This window comes from Thamnophis elegans, chromosome Z, assembly GCF_009769535.1.
Source record: "Thamnophis elegans isolate rThaEle1 chromosome Z, rThaEle1.pri, whole genome shotgun sequence".
Lineage (NCBI taxonomy): Eukaryota > Metazoa > Chordata > Lepidosauria > Squamata > Colubridae > Thamnophis > Thamnophis elegans.
The window spans coordinates 116,722,993-116,741,133 of NC_045558.1; the positions used below are offsets into that span (position 1 = coordinate 116,722,993).

Below are 18,141 nucleotides of genomic sequence, written 5' to 3' on the forward strand. Positions count from 1 at the left end.
CTCACTCAACTATGTTACTAACTTAACAGCTGCAGTGATTCACTTAACAACTGTGGCAAGAAAGGTCTTAAAATGGCAAAAATCACTTAACTGTCTTGCTTAGCAACAGAAATTTTGGGCTCAATTGTGTTCATAAGTCGAGGACTACCCATAATATGAAAAGACAAGAGAGTGACTTCTTACAACTGCCTAACATTCAACAAGAATTTTGTTCAATGAAATACTGCCACTTTTCCCATTATTTTTAAAATCTTCAATGGGAACATTGCTTTGTCATTAAATTCATTTGTGATGTCAAGGAAAATGGGATATGAATAATTCTTAAGAAGTTTTTACCTTCCAAATCTCCAGTTTTTATTTTCTCAACCTCCCAGACTTTTTAAAATCCAGTTATAAGTACGACTAGATCATAACACAAACCAGAAATAAAAGATACCAAATGCAGATTCTAAAAGATAAATACTGTTTTATTGGTGCTTGTTATACTTTTGTTATATACAAGGCAGGCAATTGGAGGGGCTACATAATAAAATATAGAAGTCAAGATGTAAAGAAGAGATTTGCTTAGGAGTTAAACTTATGGACAATAGAAACAGAGATGAAGTTCTTCAGGAGAACTGGTTATTCTGGGAAGAGAAGGCCCCTCCTGCATGCATGGTATGAACCTACCAAGCATCAGAACTGGCTTTCGCCTGAATAAGAGAAACGGAAAAAAAGATGTGGGAAGAGACCAATGCAAAAAAAAAACAACCTCCAGAGGAGCAAAAATGCTCTTGATCCACCTGCATCTCATGTCCCCAAAATTGAAAGGACAAAGGAGGGACTTGGATGGAGTCAGTCGTAGTATTTCTCTACCCTCCGAACTTGGCAGTACATCAGCATGGAGAACACGATGCCCAAGACCTAAAGGAATAGAGAAAGATTTACTCAGAAAAAGTACAAAGGCACGCACACACACGCACGCTCACATTTTTGGCACCTAACAACAAAAAGGTTAGCCATCATTGATCTAGGGGAAGACTGCAAGCCCATTTTTTGCTTGTTCCTCATTCAACTGAAAATAGTGTACTCAGATTTGCAGATGTAATTTTGAGAAATTCAACGGGGAGAGTGGGGGGGGGGGGAGCTTCCTAAGCGGTTGGGAGAGATGCTTGCATTCCCTTGTTGTATGTAAGAGGTGAGGAACGATGGCCTCTTTTATGACTTGTGGACCAACTCCCAGAATTCCTGAGTCAGCCACCTCCCCCACACCTACTCACTTTATGTGGTTAGAATAGAGATCTTCCAAGGAAATCTTGCTAGATATCTAGTACAGTGTTTCTTAAGCATGGTGATTTTAAGATGTTTGAACTCCCAACTCCCAGATTTCCTCAGCCAACATGCTGGCTGAGAAATTCTGGGAGTTGAAGTCCACATATTTGAAATTTACCAAAGCACTGGTCTAGGGTACGCCATCAGCCATTGCTGCTTTGACCATCTTACCTGGACAACAATGATACAGGCAGAAAAAATGCCCATTGCAAAGATGTTCTCTGCTAGCCAACGTTTCACCTTCTCGTAGCAAGGCTGCAAGAAAAAGGACAAAATAAACAGAAGCACGTGAAATAGTGGTTAGGAAACCTTGGGAGGAATGTCCCATGCAGTTAATTCTCGATTTACAGTCATTCATTTAGTCCCTGTCCAAATTAAAGAGCCAACGTGGTGCAGTGGTAAGAATGCAATACTGCAGGCTACTTCTGCTGACTGCCAGTTGCTTGCAATTTGGCAGTTCGAATCTCACCAGGCTCACGGTTGACTCAGCCTTCAATCCTTCCAAAAATTGGTTAAATGAAGACCCAGATTGTTGGGGGCGAGAGGCTGACTCTGTAAACCGCTTAGGACTGTAAAAGCACTGTGAAGCGGTATGTAAGTCTAAATGCTATTGCTATTGCTACAGCAGCACTGGAAAAAGTGACTTACAACCAATCCTCACACGTAACACCGCATCCCCATGGTCACATGATCAACATTCAGGCATGTGGAAACCAACATGTATTCACAATTTTTGCAGTACCCCAGGATCATGTGATTGCCATTTGTGAGCTTTCCAGCTGGGTTTCAATAGGCAAAAGTCAAGCAGAATTCACTTAACAGCTGCAGAGATTCACTTCACTGCAGTGATTCATTTAACAACTGTGGCAAAAAAAGGTCATACATCAGGCGTGACTCACCTAACAACCGTACTGCTTAGCATTAAAACTTCTGGTCCCCTTTGTGGTTAAAAGTTGTGGACTGCTTATATACGGGTAGTCCTCGACGTACAACCACAATTGAGCCCCAAGTTTCTGTTGGTAAGTGAGATGGTTGATGTGCATTTTGCCCCATTTTATGACCTTTCTTGTTAAGTGAATCACTGCAATTGTTAAGTTAGTAACACAGTTGTTAAGCGGAACTGCCTTGCCCCTTGACTTTACCTACCAGAAGGTCTGAAAAAAAATGATCACGTGACTCTGGGACACTGCAACCATCATAAATATGAGTCAGCTGCTAAGTATCATGCGGTCAAGGGGAGGCTGCAAGGGTCGTTAAATGTGAAAAATGGTTATGTCATTTTTTTTCAGTGCTGTAGTTACTTTAAACAGTCATTAAATGAACTGTTGTTAGTTGAGGACTAACTGTACTATAGTATTGCCATTAACTCTGCTCCTGGAAAAGATCAGCAAATAATTTCCACTAATGTTTTTCAGGTCTTCCTTGAACATAGAGGAATTCTACTTTGGAAACCACTGCAGGAAAGGGAATTCCCAATAATCGCCACGCACTGATGACGTTACCTAGTTTGGTAATGAAACGCCTGCAAGAAAACTAACAAGCTCAGAGAGCGCCAAGGACTCCGCCATTCAAGCCTAAACTACAAATATTCTCTTCTATCAGTATAAATAATCTTCAGCACAATCCTTTGTTGCCATCTCACCTCTTTCCACCAGCTGGTACTGTCCCTTTGACAATCATCGCTTCGCTGTAAGCAGCACGACTCAGGAACCCAAGTGCTATTCCGCACGTCAAACCAATCGGTGTAGTTCCGTACCCCGCAACAACGGAACTGCAAAGCAAAAAGATAAGAAGGAAGGGGGAGGTGTATGTGTGTGTTTGTGCCTGATGTTAGGAAAAAAATTCTCAATGGTTTCAAACCAGGTAGGTACCATACAGGACAGGTTTTGTTTTACGCACTCACCTCATTTTGCGCCAGGTCCCATGCTTTGGTTAACCCCATGTTGTCATCTGTGCCATAGAGCTTGAGTCCTTCCTTGAGGTTAGACTGGGCATATTGATCAAACTGGAAGAAAAACATACTACATGCACCAATGGATTTATTTAGTGTCACAAGTAAATGTTTCTGGGTAGGGGGAGTATCAATGAACCAAGTTTTCCTTCCTTACAGTGGTGATTAAGAAGCCTTCCCCCTCCAAAATGGAGGGAAGTTAGAATGCTTCATGCCAGTGACGGCTAACCTTTTTGTCGTTGGGTGCCAAAAATGCAAGCACGTGCGTGCGATAGCACATGCATGTGCCGGCAACAATAATGCAAAGCACGCCCCCACATGCCCATGCACGCACAACCTCCCCCAGGGTCCTCCCCCCACTGCACTGCTGGTGCGCTGCTTGCCGCCAAGCTGAGGTTAGTATTTCCTCTGAGGGGGCGGGGAAGGCCATTTTTGTCTTCCCAGGCTCCAGGAAAGCCACCGGAGTTTGGAGAGGACGAAAAACGGGTCTATGGAAGTTTGGAAACGGACTGTTTCTGGCTTCTGGAGGGCCTCCAGAGGGGGGGAGCAGTGGAGGGCAAAAATGGCCTCCCCCTGCCATCGGATCAATCAAAGCTGATTCATGCAACTGTCATGAATATGAATCCGTTGCCAAGTGTCTGAATTTTGATCATGTGACCACGAGGATACTGCAATGGTCTTAAGTGTGAAAAATGGCCATAAGTCACTTTTTTTCAGTGCCATTGTAACTTTGAACTGTCATTAAATGAAGAGTTGTAAGTCAAGGACTAGCTATACTTAACACTTCGGTCGGTTTTTTTAATGTCACCTTTTACATTACTAAAATTCCATTACCCAGGAACACAAACATCATGTAATTTGATCAATGGGAACTTTTATAGGATAGGGAACTCCAGCAAGTTTGTGTATGGACATGGAATGGAGTATCCCATAAAAGGGCACCTTTGCTGGCTGGGACATCCTACAACAATGGGTACCTGGCTGGCTGAGAGAATTCTGGGAGTTGAAGTCCACATACTGTTGAATTTGAGAAACCCTAATCTATACTCAGATGCAAATATTCCAGTTTCTTAACTGATTTCTTAGACCCACAATTGGAAAATAGGAGAGGTTGAAAGTAAACCTGCATTTTTTTTCTCTCTCTCTCTTAATATCATTATCATCAACAGTTCTGGACACATTAAGATAGGAATGGATGGCTAGTATGACTACATTGGAGCACGACTGTTAAATATTGTATTTTCTGACAGATGGCATCAAACTATGTATGACTGACATGCTCTCTTGATCACGTAGAAGCAAAGAAGGTGACTTAGCCTGTACAAAATTGTTTCTCCCCCAATTATTTTATTTTTTTTTAAAAAGAATATATGCCCTAATTCTTCAAAGGAAATTTTTTGAGGGTTGCCTAGTGCCAGAATTTTGATTATGTGACTGTGGATGCTGCAATGGTTGTAAGTCTAAGGACTAGTCGTAAGTCACTGTAACTACAAACAGTCTCTAAAGAATGCTTGTAAGTCAAGGACTATCTGTGTAATTGAGATAGACGTTCAGTCTGTATTACATACCTCTCTTTGGATACTTGGAATTCATATTATGATACACATTTCTGATATTGGTGATGTCATAATAAGCAGTAATGCAGAACACTGAGAATTTTCTTTAAGCAATCTCCTTAGCAGTTTACCCCATTCCTTCTAAAAAATTTTTTTTAAAATATATATGGAAATAAAGATCCTTACCTTATCCCGGCAAGTGAAAAAAACTAGCAACCCAACTAGTTCCAGCAGAAAGAGGGTAGAAAGCACCACGAAGAACTAAAGATAAACAGACAAGATGATCAATCCAGGATGAAAAGGTTTATGATTAAATCCAAGTTTTATATTTTTACAGGAACTCCTTGACTTACGACTGTGACTTATGAGCTCAAAATTCCTGTGGCTAAGCAAGAAATTTGTGAAATGAATTTGCCCCATTTTACGACCTTTCTTGCCACGACTGTCAAGCGAATCACTGCATTGTTGTTAAGCAGATCTGGCTTCCCCATCGACTTGGCTTGTCAGAGGGTTGTAAAAGCTGATCCCATGACCTTGGACACTGCAACCATCATTAATGACTCAGTTGTCAGGAATTTGAATTTTCATCACATGATCATGAGGCTGCCACAACAGTTGCATGTGTGAAAGTCATAAGTCATTATTTTCAATGTTGTTGTAACTTTGAATAGCCACTTAATGAACTATTGTATGTTGAGGACTACCTATGTACACTTACGTACTTATCTCAGCTACAGTGATGGGTTCCTACCAGTTTGGACCGGTTCAGCCGAACCAGTAGTGGTTTGGCAGCTTGAGTTGCTGGAAATGGCAGCCATGGCCCCAGTGGTGGGTTTCAAAAATTTTTTGAACCTACTCTGTGGGTGTGGCCTCCTTTGTGGGAGTGGCTTGCCGGCCATGTGACCTGGTGGGAGTGGCTTGCCGGCCATGTCTTTTCTCTCTCTCTCTCTCTCTCTCCTTCCTTTTGTCTCTCTGTCCCTTTTTCCTTTTTTTCTTTCATCTCTCTCTCACTTTTTCTTTTTTATTTATTTCTTTCTTCCTTTCTTTCTCTTTCTCTCTCTGTGTGAGTCTGTGTGTGTGTGGTGGGTTTCAAAAACTTTTGGAACCTCTTCTGTAGGTGTGGCCTGCTTTCCGTGTCCACTGGTGGAACCTCTTCTAACCGGTTCGGTAGATTTGACGAACCGGTTCTACCGAACTGGTGCGAACTGGCAGGAACCCACCTCTGCATGGCCCCGAACAGATTCTCCGGGTGGCACCGTAGGTGGCGCCATCTTGTTTTTTGCTTCTGCACATGTTCAGAACAATACACTACAATAGCAGAGTTGGGAGGGACCTTGGAGGTCTTCTAGTCCAACCCCCTGTCTATGCAGGAAACCCTATACTGTTTCAGACAAATGGCTATCCAACATTTTCTTAAAGATTTCCAGTGTTGGGGCATTCACAACTTCTGGAGGCAAGCTGTTCCACTGATTAATTGTTCTAACTGTCAGGAAATTTCTCCTCAGTTCTAAGTTGCTTCTCTCCTTGGTTAGTTTCCACCCATTGCTTCTTGTTCTGCCCTCAGGTGCCTTGGAGAATAGTTTGACTCCCCCTTCTTTGTGGCAGCCCCTGAGATATCGGAACACTGCTAAACTAGACATACCCAGTTCCTGCAACCGTTCTTCACATGTTTTCGTCTCCAGTCCCCTAATCATCCTTGTTGCTCTTCTCTGCACATTTTATTGTACTGCGCATGCAGCATAGCATGCATCAAGCACATGAGCAGCCCACAAGCAAACCGGCAGTAGTGACTGCCAGAACCCACCCCTGCTCAGCTAGGATTGTTTCCATCATGTGAACTTTTCTGCTCAATATTTTCAATGGATTCACAGGATTTTTCTGTTAGAAAAATACCTTGGAACATAACCTTCCTCAACCTGATGCTCTCCAGATGTGCTCCCTACCTGCCAATTACATCCAGACTTCCTTGCACATAACCAACATCCCAAAAGGGCACATTTTTAAATTCTTTTATTAATTTATTTCATTAAAGCCTTTACACCCATTTTCTACTTGAAACAATCCCTACTGTATCAGGAGGCAACTAGACTTTCTGGTTTTTCTATGAAGATGTTTCACTTCTCAACCAAGAAGCTTCTTCAGAAGCTTCACAGTATTCCACAAGGGGGTTCCCTCTGGTAAGAGGGAAAATCCAACATTAGAAATTACATTTGGTCCGGACACCACTACCCCAATAAATAAATACTCAGGCAACGCCAGGTTCTGAGCTAGTATTATGGAAAAAGATCCAGCACAAAGGAATAAACATTTCAAAAAAAAAAAGAAAACAAGTAAAGTCTTGCATCCAAAAGACTGAAAGCAATTTTTAGGAAGATTGTCTGAAATGTACTCAATTTGTGGAAGCAAAAAAAACCAGGGGAGTGTTGATCACATGGTTGGGGGTCGCCATCTTGATTTTTTGATTCTCTTCTTGGAGATATCCCTGCTCAGAAATTTATTGCTTATGAATTTTATTCTAAGACCGAGGATGCCTGGTCTTTAAATAGGTCCTGTAGACTAATCTTGCTTCAGATTAACTCCTGGAGATACCCCCTTCCCTGTCCAGAAGTAGTTCTTGTTTCTGCCAACAGCCTTATTTGACATTCATTTCATCTGATCGTGTTCGTGCACAAAGTATGGTCCACATAGATGCTACTTACTGTCAGCAGGAGACATCGATGCTCTGTGGCTGCTCCCAAGCAACCGAGGAACCCCACCACCATGATGATGGCACCTGTTGCCATGAAGAGTCCTGCTGCTGACAGCGATGGGAAGGAGAAGGATAAGGTAGCAAAGCGACCCTGCGTAGCAGCCAGCCATATGCCCACGCCGAGCACCCCACAGCCACCCAGCTAAAGGGAGAGACAAAGGGAGAAGAACATTCACATGATCAAGAATGGAAGCTCAACTCTTCTCATTGTGTCCCAGGATATCGTTGCAGGAGAAATAATTAGCTCAATTCCCAAACAATTAATTTTTGCCTTTCCAGTCTATCAAACTCCCTCCCACCACCTCAAAGGATCTTCCACTTCCACAATGGAAACTACTCTAATGTTCAATTGTTCTGGACATTGTGGAGTCCCAATGTTTATAAATGTTCCATGCAGTGGTGGGATTCAGTTTTTTTTAATTACTACCGGTTCTGTGGGCATGGCTTGATGGGCATGACATGGCTTGGTGGGCGTGGCTTGGTGAGCGTGGCAAGGGAAGGATCCTGTAAAATCTCCATTCCCTCCCCACTCCAGGGGAAGGTTACTGCAAAATCCCCATTCCCTCCCAATCAGCTGGGACTCGGGAGGCAGAGAATAGATGGGGGCGGGGGCCAGTCAGAGGCGGTTTTTACCGGTTCTCCGAACTACTCAAAATTTCTGCTGTCGGTTCTCCAGAATTGGCCAGAACCTGCTGGATACCACTTCTGGTTCCATGACAACAGAGGAGTTCAGCCAATGAGGAGCACAGGGAAATAAAAACCAGGTTTTAAGGTTTTTTTTTCATGGAATCAGTAAATAGACACTGCACTGTACTTCATTTAATCTCACATCACTCCTACAAGACAAGAGTTTATAACTCTGCTGTTGTTTAGAAGACCCATTAACCCTGCCTTTGAGCAAGGGAAAATGAGACACTTCACCATATTGTGCTTGCCATCCTTTATCTTTATTGATTTATTGTAATTTTTTAATTATTCTGAACTGCCCAGAGCTCTTGAGAGTTGGGTGGCCTATAAGTTTCATAAATTATAATTAAAGTTATTATAATAGTAAGTTCCCATCCAGGAGACAATATGAAAGTGAACCACATCATCTTTTGTTATTATTATCATTCATTGCTGATTGTTGTTTATAGCTTGCTTGTTTCTCATAATTTCCCCTCAGTCACCTGAATTGTTAAATTAGAAAGAGTGAGAGAGGGAGGGAGGGGTGATAGATACATAGGGAGATACATAGATGATAGAACAGTAATTAATAGAAAATATTCCCGATCTAGAATAGATCCGCTCACTTGTAAGGGATGAAGATAGCCTGTCGTATAGGAAGGCGCTCTGATGCATTATTTCAGCTTTAAAATATTTTAATTCAACTTTAAAACTACCCAAATTCATTATAGAGATACAGACTTGCCATACCTACCCAGAAGATGAGATTGAACAGAAACATTTTTATTTTAACACAAAGTAAACATCCTCGGCTCACTCCCATGGTGCACAAAGATAAACCTAGAAAGAGATGTGGGTGAAACTTAATAACACCTAATATTTCCATACTTTGTTCAAGACATAGCTTGATTTGCCAGTATAATAGCACGGCTTAGACAACAGACTTAATAAATCCAAAATCTATTGTGGATAGTGCAAAGATTGAATTCTCCAAAGTAATTTGTCATGTTAGTAGGTAAGGGACAGGGAAATAACAGTAAAAATTTAAGGAACATATTGTATCACATCACTACCTGTAAAGAAACAGCAATATATATTGGGGGGAACAGTTATTATAACTAGTATTTTTTGCAAGAGAACTAACAGAAGTTATATTATAATAAAAACACTGATGTTTGGGAAGGAATCACTTGTACCACCTTATGAAAACAACAAGTTCGAGATTTTTGTTATGAGAAGTATTTTCTAGGTTTAAAACTTTGGACTTTTTCTAATTACTGAAAATTAAGCCTTCTGTCTCCAAGCAGAAAAGGAAATCCTGAAAGAAAATTAACAGGAATCAAAAAATGTAAAAGAAAGTACAGGTAGTCCATGACCTACAATTAGTAACCCTTTGGTTGTACACCCCCCCCCCCCAAGCTAGTTTCAAAGTTACAGCCACTGAAGCCGTACACCCCCACAGTCATGTGCACAACATTTGAGCAGATTCACTCTTATGACAGATTGCAGGGACACTAGCAGTGGTGGGTTCCAATTCATTTTACTACCGTTTTGCTTGTGCAAAGGTCTTCAATCTCTGTCTTCTTAATGGCTGGTTTGGTTCTATGCCTACGCAATTCAGGCAGTATCCTAGGGCACCACATTTTAGAGAATGACAATATTGAAAAGACTTCCAAAATACACAAGTATAAAATCTGATAATCTCTGCTTTTAGAGATCAACCCTGACTGTTCTTTAGAAGGCCAGATTCTGAAGATGAAGCTCAAATACTTTGGCCACCTAATGAGAAGGAAGGACTCACTGGAGAAGAGCCTAATGCTGGGAAAGATTGAGGGCAAAAGAAGAAGGGGACGTCAGAGAATGAGGTGGCTGGATGGAGTCACTGAAGCAGTAGGCGTGAGCTTAAATGGACTCCAGAGGATGGTAGAGGACTGAAGGCCTGGAGGAATGTTGTCCATGGGGTTGCAATGGGTCGGACATGGCTTCGCAACTAACAACAATATCTGCTTATGGCTTTAGAATATTTTCTTTCTTTCTTCCATACTTTTTGAAAATACCTACAAAGTCAGATAAGTGATAGTAAATAGCACACTAACCAGAGGTTGCAAGTCCTGAGAAATTATTACTACAGCTAGGGACTTCAGGAAGCTGATAATATTAGACAAAGTGTTGACATTAAATTGCTGAATAAAATCCCAGGACCAGACAGAATACCAGTGGAGCTATACAAATATAATAAAATAATATTGGAAGAGCTAGGAGTGGAAATGTTTAACGAAGTTTTAGGAAAAGCCAAGATACCTGAATCATGGACAGAAGCAATAATATCACTAATACCAAAAGAAGAAACCAACCTACAAGAAATTCAAAATTACAGGCCAATTTCATTACTAAACTCTGATTATAAAATATTTGCAGCAATTATGGCAGGAAGAATTAAACAGGTTTTAAATGAACATACCCGGACCAAAATGAATTTTTAACTCACAGACACATTAAAAGTAATATGAGTCATCTTAGACATAATAGAGTATTACGAGGCGCATCCAGAAATACAAATGGTACTGGTTTTCCTTGATGCACAAAAAGCATTTGGCAACATATTCTGGAAATTTATAATAACACTATTGGACGAGATGAAATTCGAAGAAAAATTTATAAAAATGATAGAAGGATTTTATAACAGTCAGACAGCCGAAGTTCTGATGAATGGAGATCTAACAGAGAAGATTGGATTTTAATGGATTCTCTAGAACAAATGCTAAGTCATCGGCAAAGCTTGGACCTTATATTCTTCATTTTTGAGTTTTAGACCTTTTATTCCCTGGTCCTTCCAAATTTCATTTAATAAAATTTCCAAAGTTAATATAAATAACAAAGGAGAGAGGGGGTATCCCTATCTGACTCCTTTTTTATTTCAAGTTTTGTGTGTGTGTATTTTACATGTTTGTTAATTTAAATTTTTTTTAAAAAATGCTGAATGCGAGAATCACACAATGAGAAAGTCATGTGACCAACAGCTTATTAAAGTTATAAGTGGTAGTAGCGCATACTCCATGCCAGTGGTCCACTCAAGGGTTAAATATAATTTCACAGAACAGCTGCCTGTTATATGATCACAATGAGTGCTGATGTAATTAAAATTATTTACTGTAATTCAGAGTAAATAGGGAAAAATGTCCAAGAAAAGAAAAAAAAGGAGTAGGAAACCCTAAAGCTAAAAAACATTTAGAAAATTGTCATTTCTAAGAAAATTGGATGAACAAAACTACAGGAGAGCCCAGAATATGCCAAAGGCATCAACATATCTAGAGTTGGGCCTGATAATGGACTACAGTCTCTTGCAGTTTCATCTAGGGTAGTGTTGCGCTCTACTTGGGGCTGCCCCTGAAAAGTGTTCGGAGACTACAGTTGGTCCAGAATGCAGCTGCGCGAGCGATATTGGGTGTACCTAGGTACACCCATGTTACACCTATCCTCCCAACGACCAATAAGATCTCACAGGTTGGGCCTTCTCGGAAGTGCCATTGACCGGACAATGCCAGCTGGCGGCCCCTCGTGGGAGGACCTTCTCTGTAGCTGCTCCGGCCCTGTGGAACGATCTACCCGTAGAGATCCGGACCCTTCCCACTCTCTCGGCCTTCCGAAAAGCCATTAAAACCTGGCTGTTCCGGCAGGCATGGGGCTGTTGAACAAAGTCCAGCCCCACTTAAACGGAATGTCTGGTGTGTTGTTTTTTAATTGTATCTCTTTTATTTTTAATTTTAATTTTTATCTTTCTGTAAGCCGCCCAGAGTCCTACGGGATTGGGCAGCATACAAATTTATTAAATTGCTAAATTGTTTTTCAAACATGGCAACTTTAAGGTGTGTGGAATTCAACTCCCAGAATTCCCAAGCCACCTATCTTAAAGTTGTCAAGTTTGAAAAATAGTGATCCAGGAGGTGATTATTCTTGTAATCACTTGATCTCGGTGAGACTTGGGACTCTTCATATATAGGACCCATTGTTAAATGAAGAGCAAATAATTTTTATGGTCTTACTTGAACAACATGCTCAATTGAATTAAGAGGGAGACTTGCATGCAAACATGAAAAACAAACTGTATTGGAGCATAAAAGGACACATTTTAACCCAAAACAATGCTGGGCTTGTTCCATCTTAAATTATCCTATCCTGGCGAAGTAAGCCAATAAACTGTTGTAATTAAGTAGGAATTTGAATTTGGTCTGTTTTCTCCCAAAGTCCCACCAAAAAATGTCATTTTACTATACATTTGCCAGCTTTCCATTGTTCCCATTGAATTATATATTAAAAATGATGGGGCCTCAATTGCACTATCACAGCCACGATGTTGACTTTTTAAACACACAGAGCCCCATTTGGTTTGGTGTTTCTCCTCTTAAGGACATACAGGTAGTCCTTGACTTATAACAGTTCATTTAGTGACCTTTAGAAATTACAATGGCATTGAAAAAAGTGACTTATGACCATTTTTCACCCAGACTACCATTACAGCATTTCCATGGTCATGTGATCAAAATTCAGACCCTTGGCAATTGACTCATACTTACGATGGTTGCAATCTCCCCTTTTGCGACCTTCTGATAAGCAGTCAATGAGGAAGCCAGATTCACTTAACAATAGTGTTACTAATTTAACAACTGCAGTGATTCACTTAACAACTGTGGTAAGAAATGTGGTAAAATGGGGAAAAATTCACTTAACAAATGTTTCACTTAGCAAAATAAATTTCAGACTCAAATGGGGTTGTAAGTTGAGGACTATCTGTATCCATCCTCCTTCACCCATCTGATGCCATCCAGATTGCAGGATTGCAATTCTCATACCAGCTGTTAATAGTCACATTTATAATCCCAACACAACCAGAGAGCACCAGGTTGGGGAACCTGGTGTGCGATTTTAAGAAACAGAAACCATGCAATGTAGAAACTGACCATCTTTGCACAATTGTGTGGGAAACTAAATACTCTAGATCCAGTGGTGAAATTCAAAAGTTTTAACTACCGGTTCTGTAGGCATGGCTTGTTGAACGTGGCAGGGGAAGGATACTGCAAAATCCTCATTCTCTCCCCCACTCCAGGGGAAGGATACTGTAAAATCTCCATTCCCACCCCACTCTGGGACTAGCCAGAGAGATGATATTTGCCGGTTCTCCGAACTACTCAAAATGTCTGCTACCAGTTCTCCAGAACTTGTCAGGGGAAGGATTGAAAGAGAGCAATGTTTACTATAGAGTAAAACATTTTTTTCCATCACCTTTTCAGTTAGTGACCTTTGAAAATCGAAGCTCTTCAATTTTAGAAGAATTATCTGACATTATCTATAAGGTACAAATAAGCATGTTGTCAATGCAAGTTAAGATGTTTAATTTCCTTTTACTAAAATGGAAGAAATTAATGACTTGAGCATCTAAACGGGGTAACTACGTTCACTTAATTGCTCATGGTCTTATACCATATCCTGCTTCTGAGATTCTCACCAATCTTCAGAGACAAGTCATCTTAAGTACTGCATGTTCTTGCAGTTCACTAGATGGCTGAATTAAGAACCTCAGTCTTTCCATAGTCCAACTTTCTATACCAGTGTTGGAAGAAATGCCCTTCTGGGTTCAGTCCCAAGTAGGGAAAAAGACACCGGAAACGTGGAGTTGCTTGGAAAGATGGTTTAATGGTGGATAGGACCACATGGTTTGAGATCCTGAACAGAAAAGGGGATCACATGCTTCCAGATGTTGGGTAAAGAAGAGAGAGAGAGATGCTGAAAGTTCCTGGCTTTATACTCTCTGTTCAGCCCCACCTCTCTGTTTCCTGTGTAAGAAATGTATTCTGATTGGTTGTCAGACTCGCATGCCATGCAGGGGCAACTCTCTAGGCTGTGTTTTGAGTCCAAGTTTGGTTGAGTTCCCAGATGCCATGTGGTGAGTTTCTGTAGAAAGCTAATCCTATCTTTGTTATGTGAGTAAACTAGCTCAGGGACCCTAATGGTCCGTTGAGAAAGGTGGGGACTATTAAGAGTGAGTCTGTTTCCTGCCTAAAAACATGTTTCTCCATTTCTTATCCGGGGAAATATAATATTCTGCCTTTTCAATATTTCCTAGGATATTTCATTCTTCTAGGAGAGGGGTGGGTGCTAACTTCTTACACTAGAAAATCTGTTTTTCTAAATTGTTGAATCAAATCAGATTGAGACCGTGCATGAAGAGCCAACGTGATGTGATGGTTCAGGAGCTGGACCAGGAATAGGGAGACCATGATTCTGGTCAAGACTGGCTAGTGAATTCTGGGACTTGTAGTCTACCCATTTTAAAGCTGAGAAACTTGAAAAACACCGCAGTCCACTCTCAGGCCTGGACCAATTATTCTCAATCAGCCCAATCTGTTGTTGTTGTTGTTATGGAAAAAATAGCTCTCGTATAAGCACACTTCAAATAAAACCATGAGAAATGTTAAACGGTATCTAAAAATGTGAGTTAAAAATAAGGGATCTGAAATCAGAAAAATTATTTAGAGCAGGGGTGTCAAACACGATTTCATTGAGGCCTGCATCGTGGTTGTGTTTGACTTCCGGGGGGGGGGGCATGGTGGGTGTGGCCAGCTCAACATCACTCAAGTCGGGGGGGGGGGCGCCTAGGGTGGTTTGAGTGCTCTGTCAGCAAAAACAGAGCTCAGCCCTCCTGTACTCTGTTTTTGCTGGCAGAGGGTTGCAGGAGTATGTCGCAGCCGAAAATGGAGCTCAGAGAGGGCCACACACAGCTCTCCTGAGCTCCGTTTTCTCTGGCAGAGGCACCGCGGGCTGGTCCTTTGCTGTTTCCAGGGGGGGCTCTGCGGGTCAGATCTAAGCACTCTGCGGGCTGGATCTGCCCCCAGGGCCTTGAGTTTGATACCCCTGCTTTAGAAAGAAAAGACAGAACAGAATGGCAGAGTGTCTATAAAAACAAAACAGAGAACACCCCTTACTCATAACTTCCCCGTGTGGATGATACAATCTTGGGTTTTGATAACCATGTATTTTCTCTTTTTTAAACATTGTATTTATATCTTTCTAAATTTCTTCTTGAAAACTGATCACTTATCATAAAAGGACTGCAAAACCTAAACGGCAAACCACTTATTTTGTCTTTCAATGTTGCGAGGAATATATAAGTAATATTTCAAAGTTACAAACGTAATTATGTTATCTTTCAAAAAAAGCAGAAATACATACTATTTAACATTTTAAAAATAGAACCTGCTGCATTAACTGTTACATGCACATACATGTGAGAAGACCTGATAAAATCTTGATATTTTCCCCTAATTTCTATACTTGGTTTTGTTTACTTGTTTTGTTTAATCAAAAACCCCTCCAGTTAAAAAATAGAAACACATACAAAATGTAGTGAAGCAATTAAAAAAAAAAATCATCCAGTGGAAGTCACATGAGACTAATCTTAGTTCTGCCAGAAGTGGAGAAACTGAGACTCCATCCTTATTCAAAACCATATAAAACAGCCACATTTTGGCTCAAGCTCCCTCCATTTTATGATTCTCCCCCTGCCATATTTCTTGCCATACATTTCAGTTTCTCTTCTCTCTCCCTCTCTTGGCATTATGGAGAAACATACTCCTCCACTTTAGACAGACCAAATAGGCTGCTCTCTTAATTGTAACTTTAGTTGAACAGAAATCTCAGATTTTTGACATCTGGTAAATCTCTATCAGATGTTTGTTTTAATCAAATATAGCCCATTTTTATTTAATGGATAGACCTACCCTCTCTCTGCCCCTTTGGATAACATCTCAGAAAAGAGAGATTAAATAAAGAATATAAAAATATAAAACAAATTATTTTTTAAAGTCTTTAAGACAAGGCCAACTTTTAAAACAGCACATATACTTACAGTAAGTATATATATTTCCTACCACATATAAAGAAAAAAAATATATGGTTTTAGGTTTTCCAGTGCTGATGGCTTTTATGATAAGTGTTATCAATTTTCAAGAATAAATTTGGAAAGACATAAATACAGTATTTTAAAACAAGGATCAATCCCTTCCAAAAGGAACATAAAGGGCAGAATTACCTCGACCCTGGGAAAGTTTCTTCTATTTATTTTTAGAGCATCTTTCCAGCCTTACTGAAAAAACTCCTTCTCTCGCTCAACCCCCTGGTTTATCCCCCCTCCCCCAACATAAAAACTATCAGATGCGCCCCTCACCTTGACTTTGGCTCAAATCAGTTTGGAAAAAAGAGTGGATTTGGAGCACCGTCCCGTCCCAGGTACCTCTGAATCTGAATGTGGCTCCTTCGGAGGGCGAGATGCAGGATGGAAAGGGAGGGGGAGTGAATTCCAGGCATGGGACAGGGGAAAGGAAATGGGGGAGGAGGGGGCAGCCATGGGGGGCGGGTTTGAGGATCTGGGGAGGAGTCCAAGGGGCTCTGGCAAGGGACTTTTGCTAATCCCAGCGAAACTTGGGTCATCTACACTAGTCTCAATCCGCTCCCAATCTAAAAATAATACTGTAGTATAATAGTTTTTTCTGGATTCACGTCAATGCCGTTCTGTGGAATCCTTTTGGGTGAGCAGAAGGGAGAGATAGTGGGATTTTCCTGCCCCTCCTGCTTTCCTTCAATTGTTTCACCGTTCTGCTACACACACAAGCACACAAACATTTTGTGTGTCCAAGTGCAAAGGAAGGCTTCGTGGAGAAAAACAGGGAGTTTTGAGGTTAAAGGATCCCATTCTTTCAAGAGTTGGGGGTGCAGATACAGTGTGCCTCACCTGAGTGAATGCAGGCAGAAGGGGGAAAGAGCTAAGCCCCCAATTCTGGGTGCCCATATTCACACGATCACACCAGAGGCAAAACAAAACAGAAAGTTACAAAACAAAAAAGTGCCACTACTTCTCTGCCGCACGGAGTCCTTCGGGATTGGGCGGCATAGAAATTTAATAAATTCAATTCAATAAATTCAATTCAATTCTGCAAATCACCTCACAAATGAATTGAGGAATTTGCCTTGCCACCAGTAACTCAACTTTACACAGCCTTTCCCTAACATTTTTAAGGCAGAAAGTCCTCGATTTATTACCATTCATTTAGTGACCATTCAAAGTTAGAAAGCCCTGAAAAAAGTGACCATTTTTCACACTTATGACCATTGTAGCACACACACACCCCATAGTCACGTGGTCAGAATTCAGTCACTTGACAATTGGTTCATACTTATGACTGTTGCTGCGTCCCAAGGTCATGTGATCATCTATTGTGACTTTCTGACAAGCAAAGGCAAATGGAGAAGCCAGATTCACTTAACAACCGGGTTACTAACGTAACAATTTCAGGTTGTAAAAAAAGGGCAGAATTCACTTAACAACCGTCTTGCTTAGCAGTAGAAATTTTGGCCTCAGTTGATTAGCTTATGCACCCGACACAAATTCCTTGTGTCCAATCACATTTGGCCAGTTATTGTAGTAGTCATATATTGAGGTCTAACTGCAGATTTCCCCCCTTTCTCCATAGTAAAAACGCTTCCCTGCTGCCTCTCTCTTGGCCAACTTTCGAGAGCTTTTCCTAAAAATCCTCAAGGCAAGAGGTGTGGGGAGCAACCAACAACGTTGCCCCACCTGGAGTTACTCAAGAGGAGACCCATTACCACCCTCCACGTGATTAAAACAGCCACAGAAACTTAATGGGAGTGTGTGTGTGCAAGACAAGCAAAGTGATCTGCACACAACTGCAAAACCCGTTAACTATATTACAGGCGGTCCTCGACTTACGACCACAATTGGGCCCCAATTTTCTGTTGTTAGGCAAGGCATTTGGTGAGTATTCTCCCATTTTACGACCTCTCTTGTCGCAGTTGTGGAGCAGATTGCTACAGTTGTTAAATTAGTAACAAAGTTG

The 18,141-nt window shown here is 41.0% G+C and overlaps 1 protein-coding gene across 1 annotated transcript; it reads right to left on the minus strand.

The window, feature by feature from the left end:
• Positions 1-434: 434 nt before the first annotated feature.
• Positions 435-16,624, minus strand: LOC116522510 (tetraspanin-4-like). Its single transcript, XM_032237432.1, has 8 exons — positions 16,455-16,624; positions 8,988-9,073; positions 7,518-7,709; positions 5,005-5,079; positions 3,215-3,316; positions 2,954-3,082; positions 1,483-1,566; positions 435-903 (listed from the first exon to the last, which is right to left on the minus strand). The coding sequence occupies exons 2-8, from the start codon at positions 9,054-9,056 to the stop codon at positions 835-837; spliced, it is 720 nt and encodes a 239-aa protein (XP_032093323.1). The 5' UTR covers positions 9,057-9,073; positions 16,455-16,624; the 3' UTR covers positions 435-834.
• Between the last annotated feature and the right edge of the window lie 1,517 nt (positions 16,625-18,141).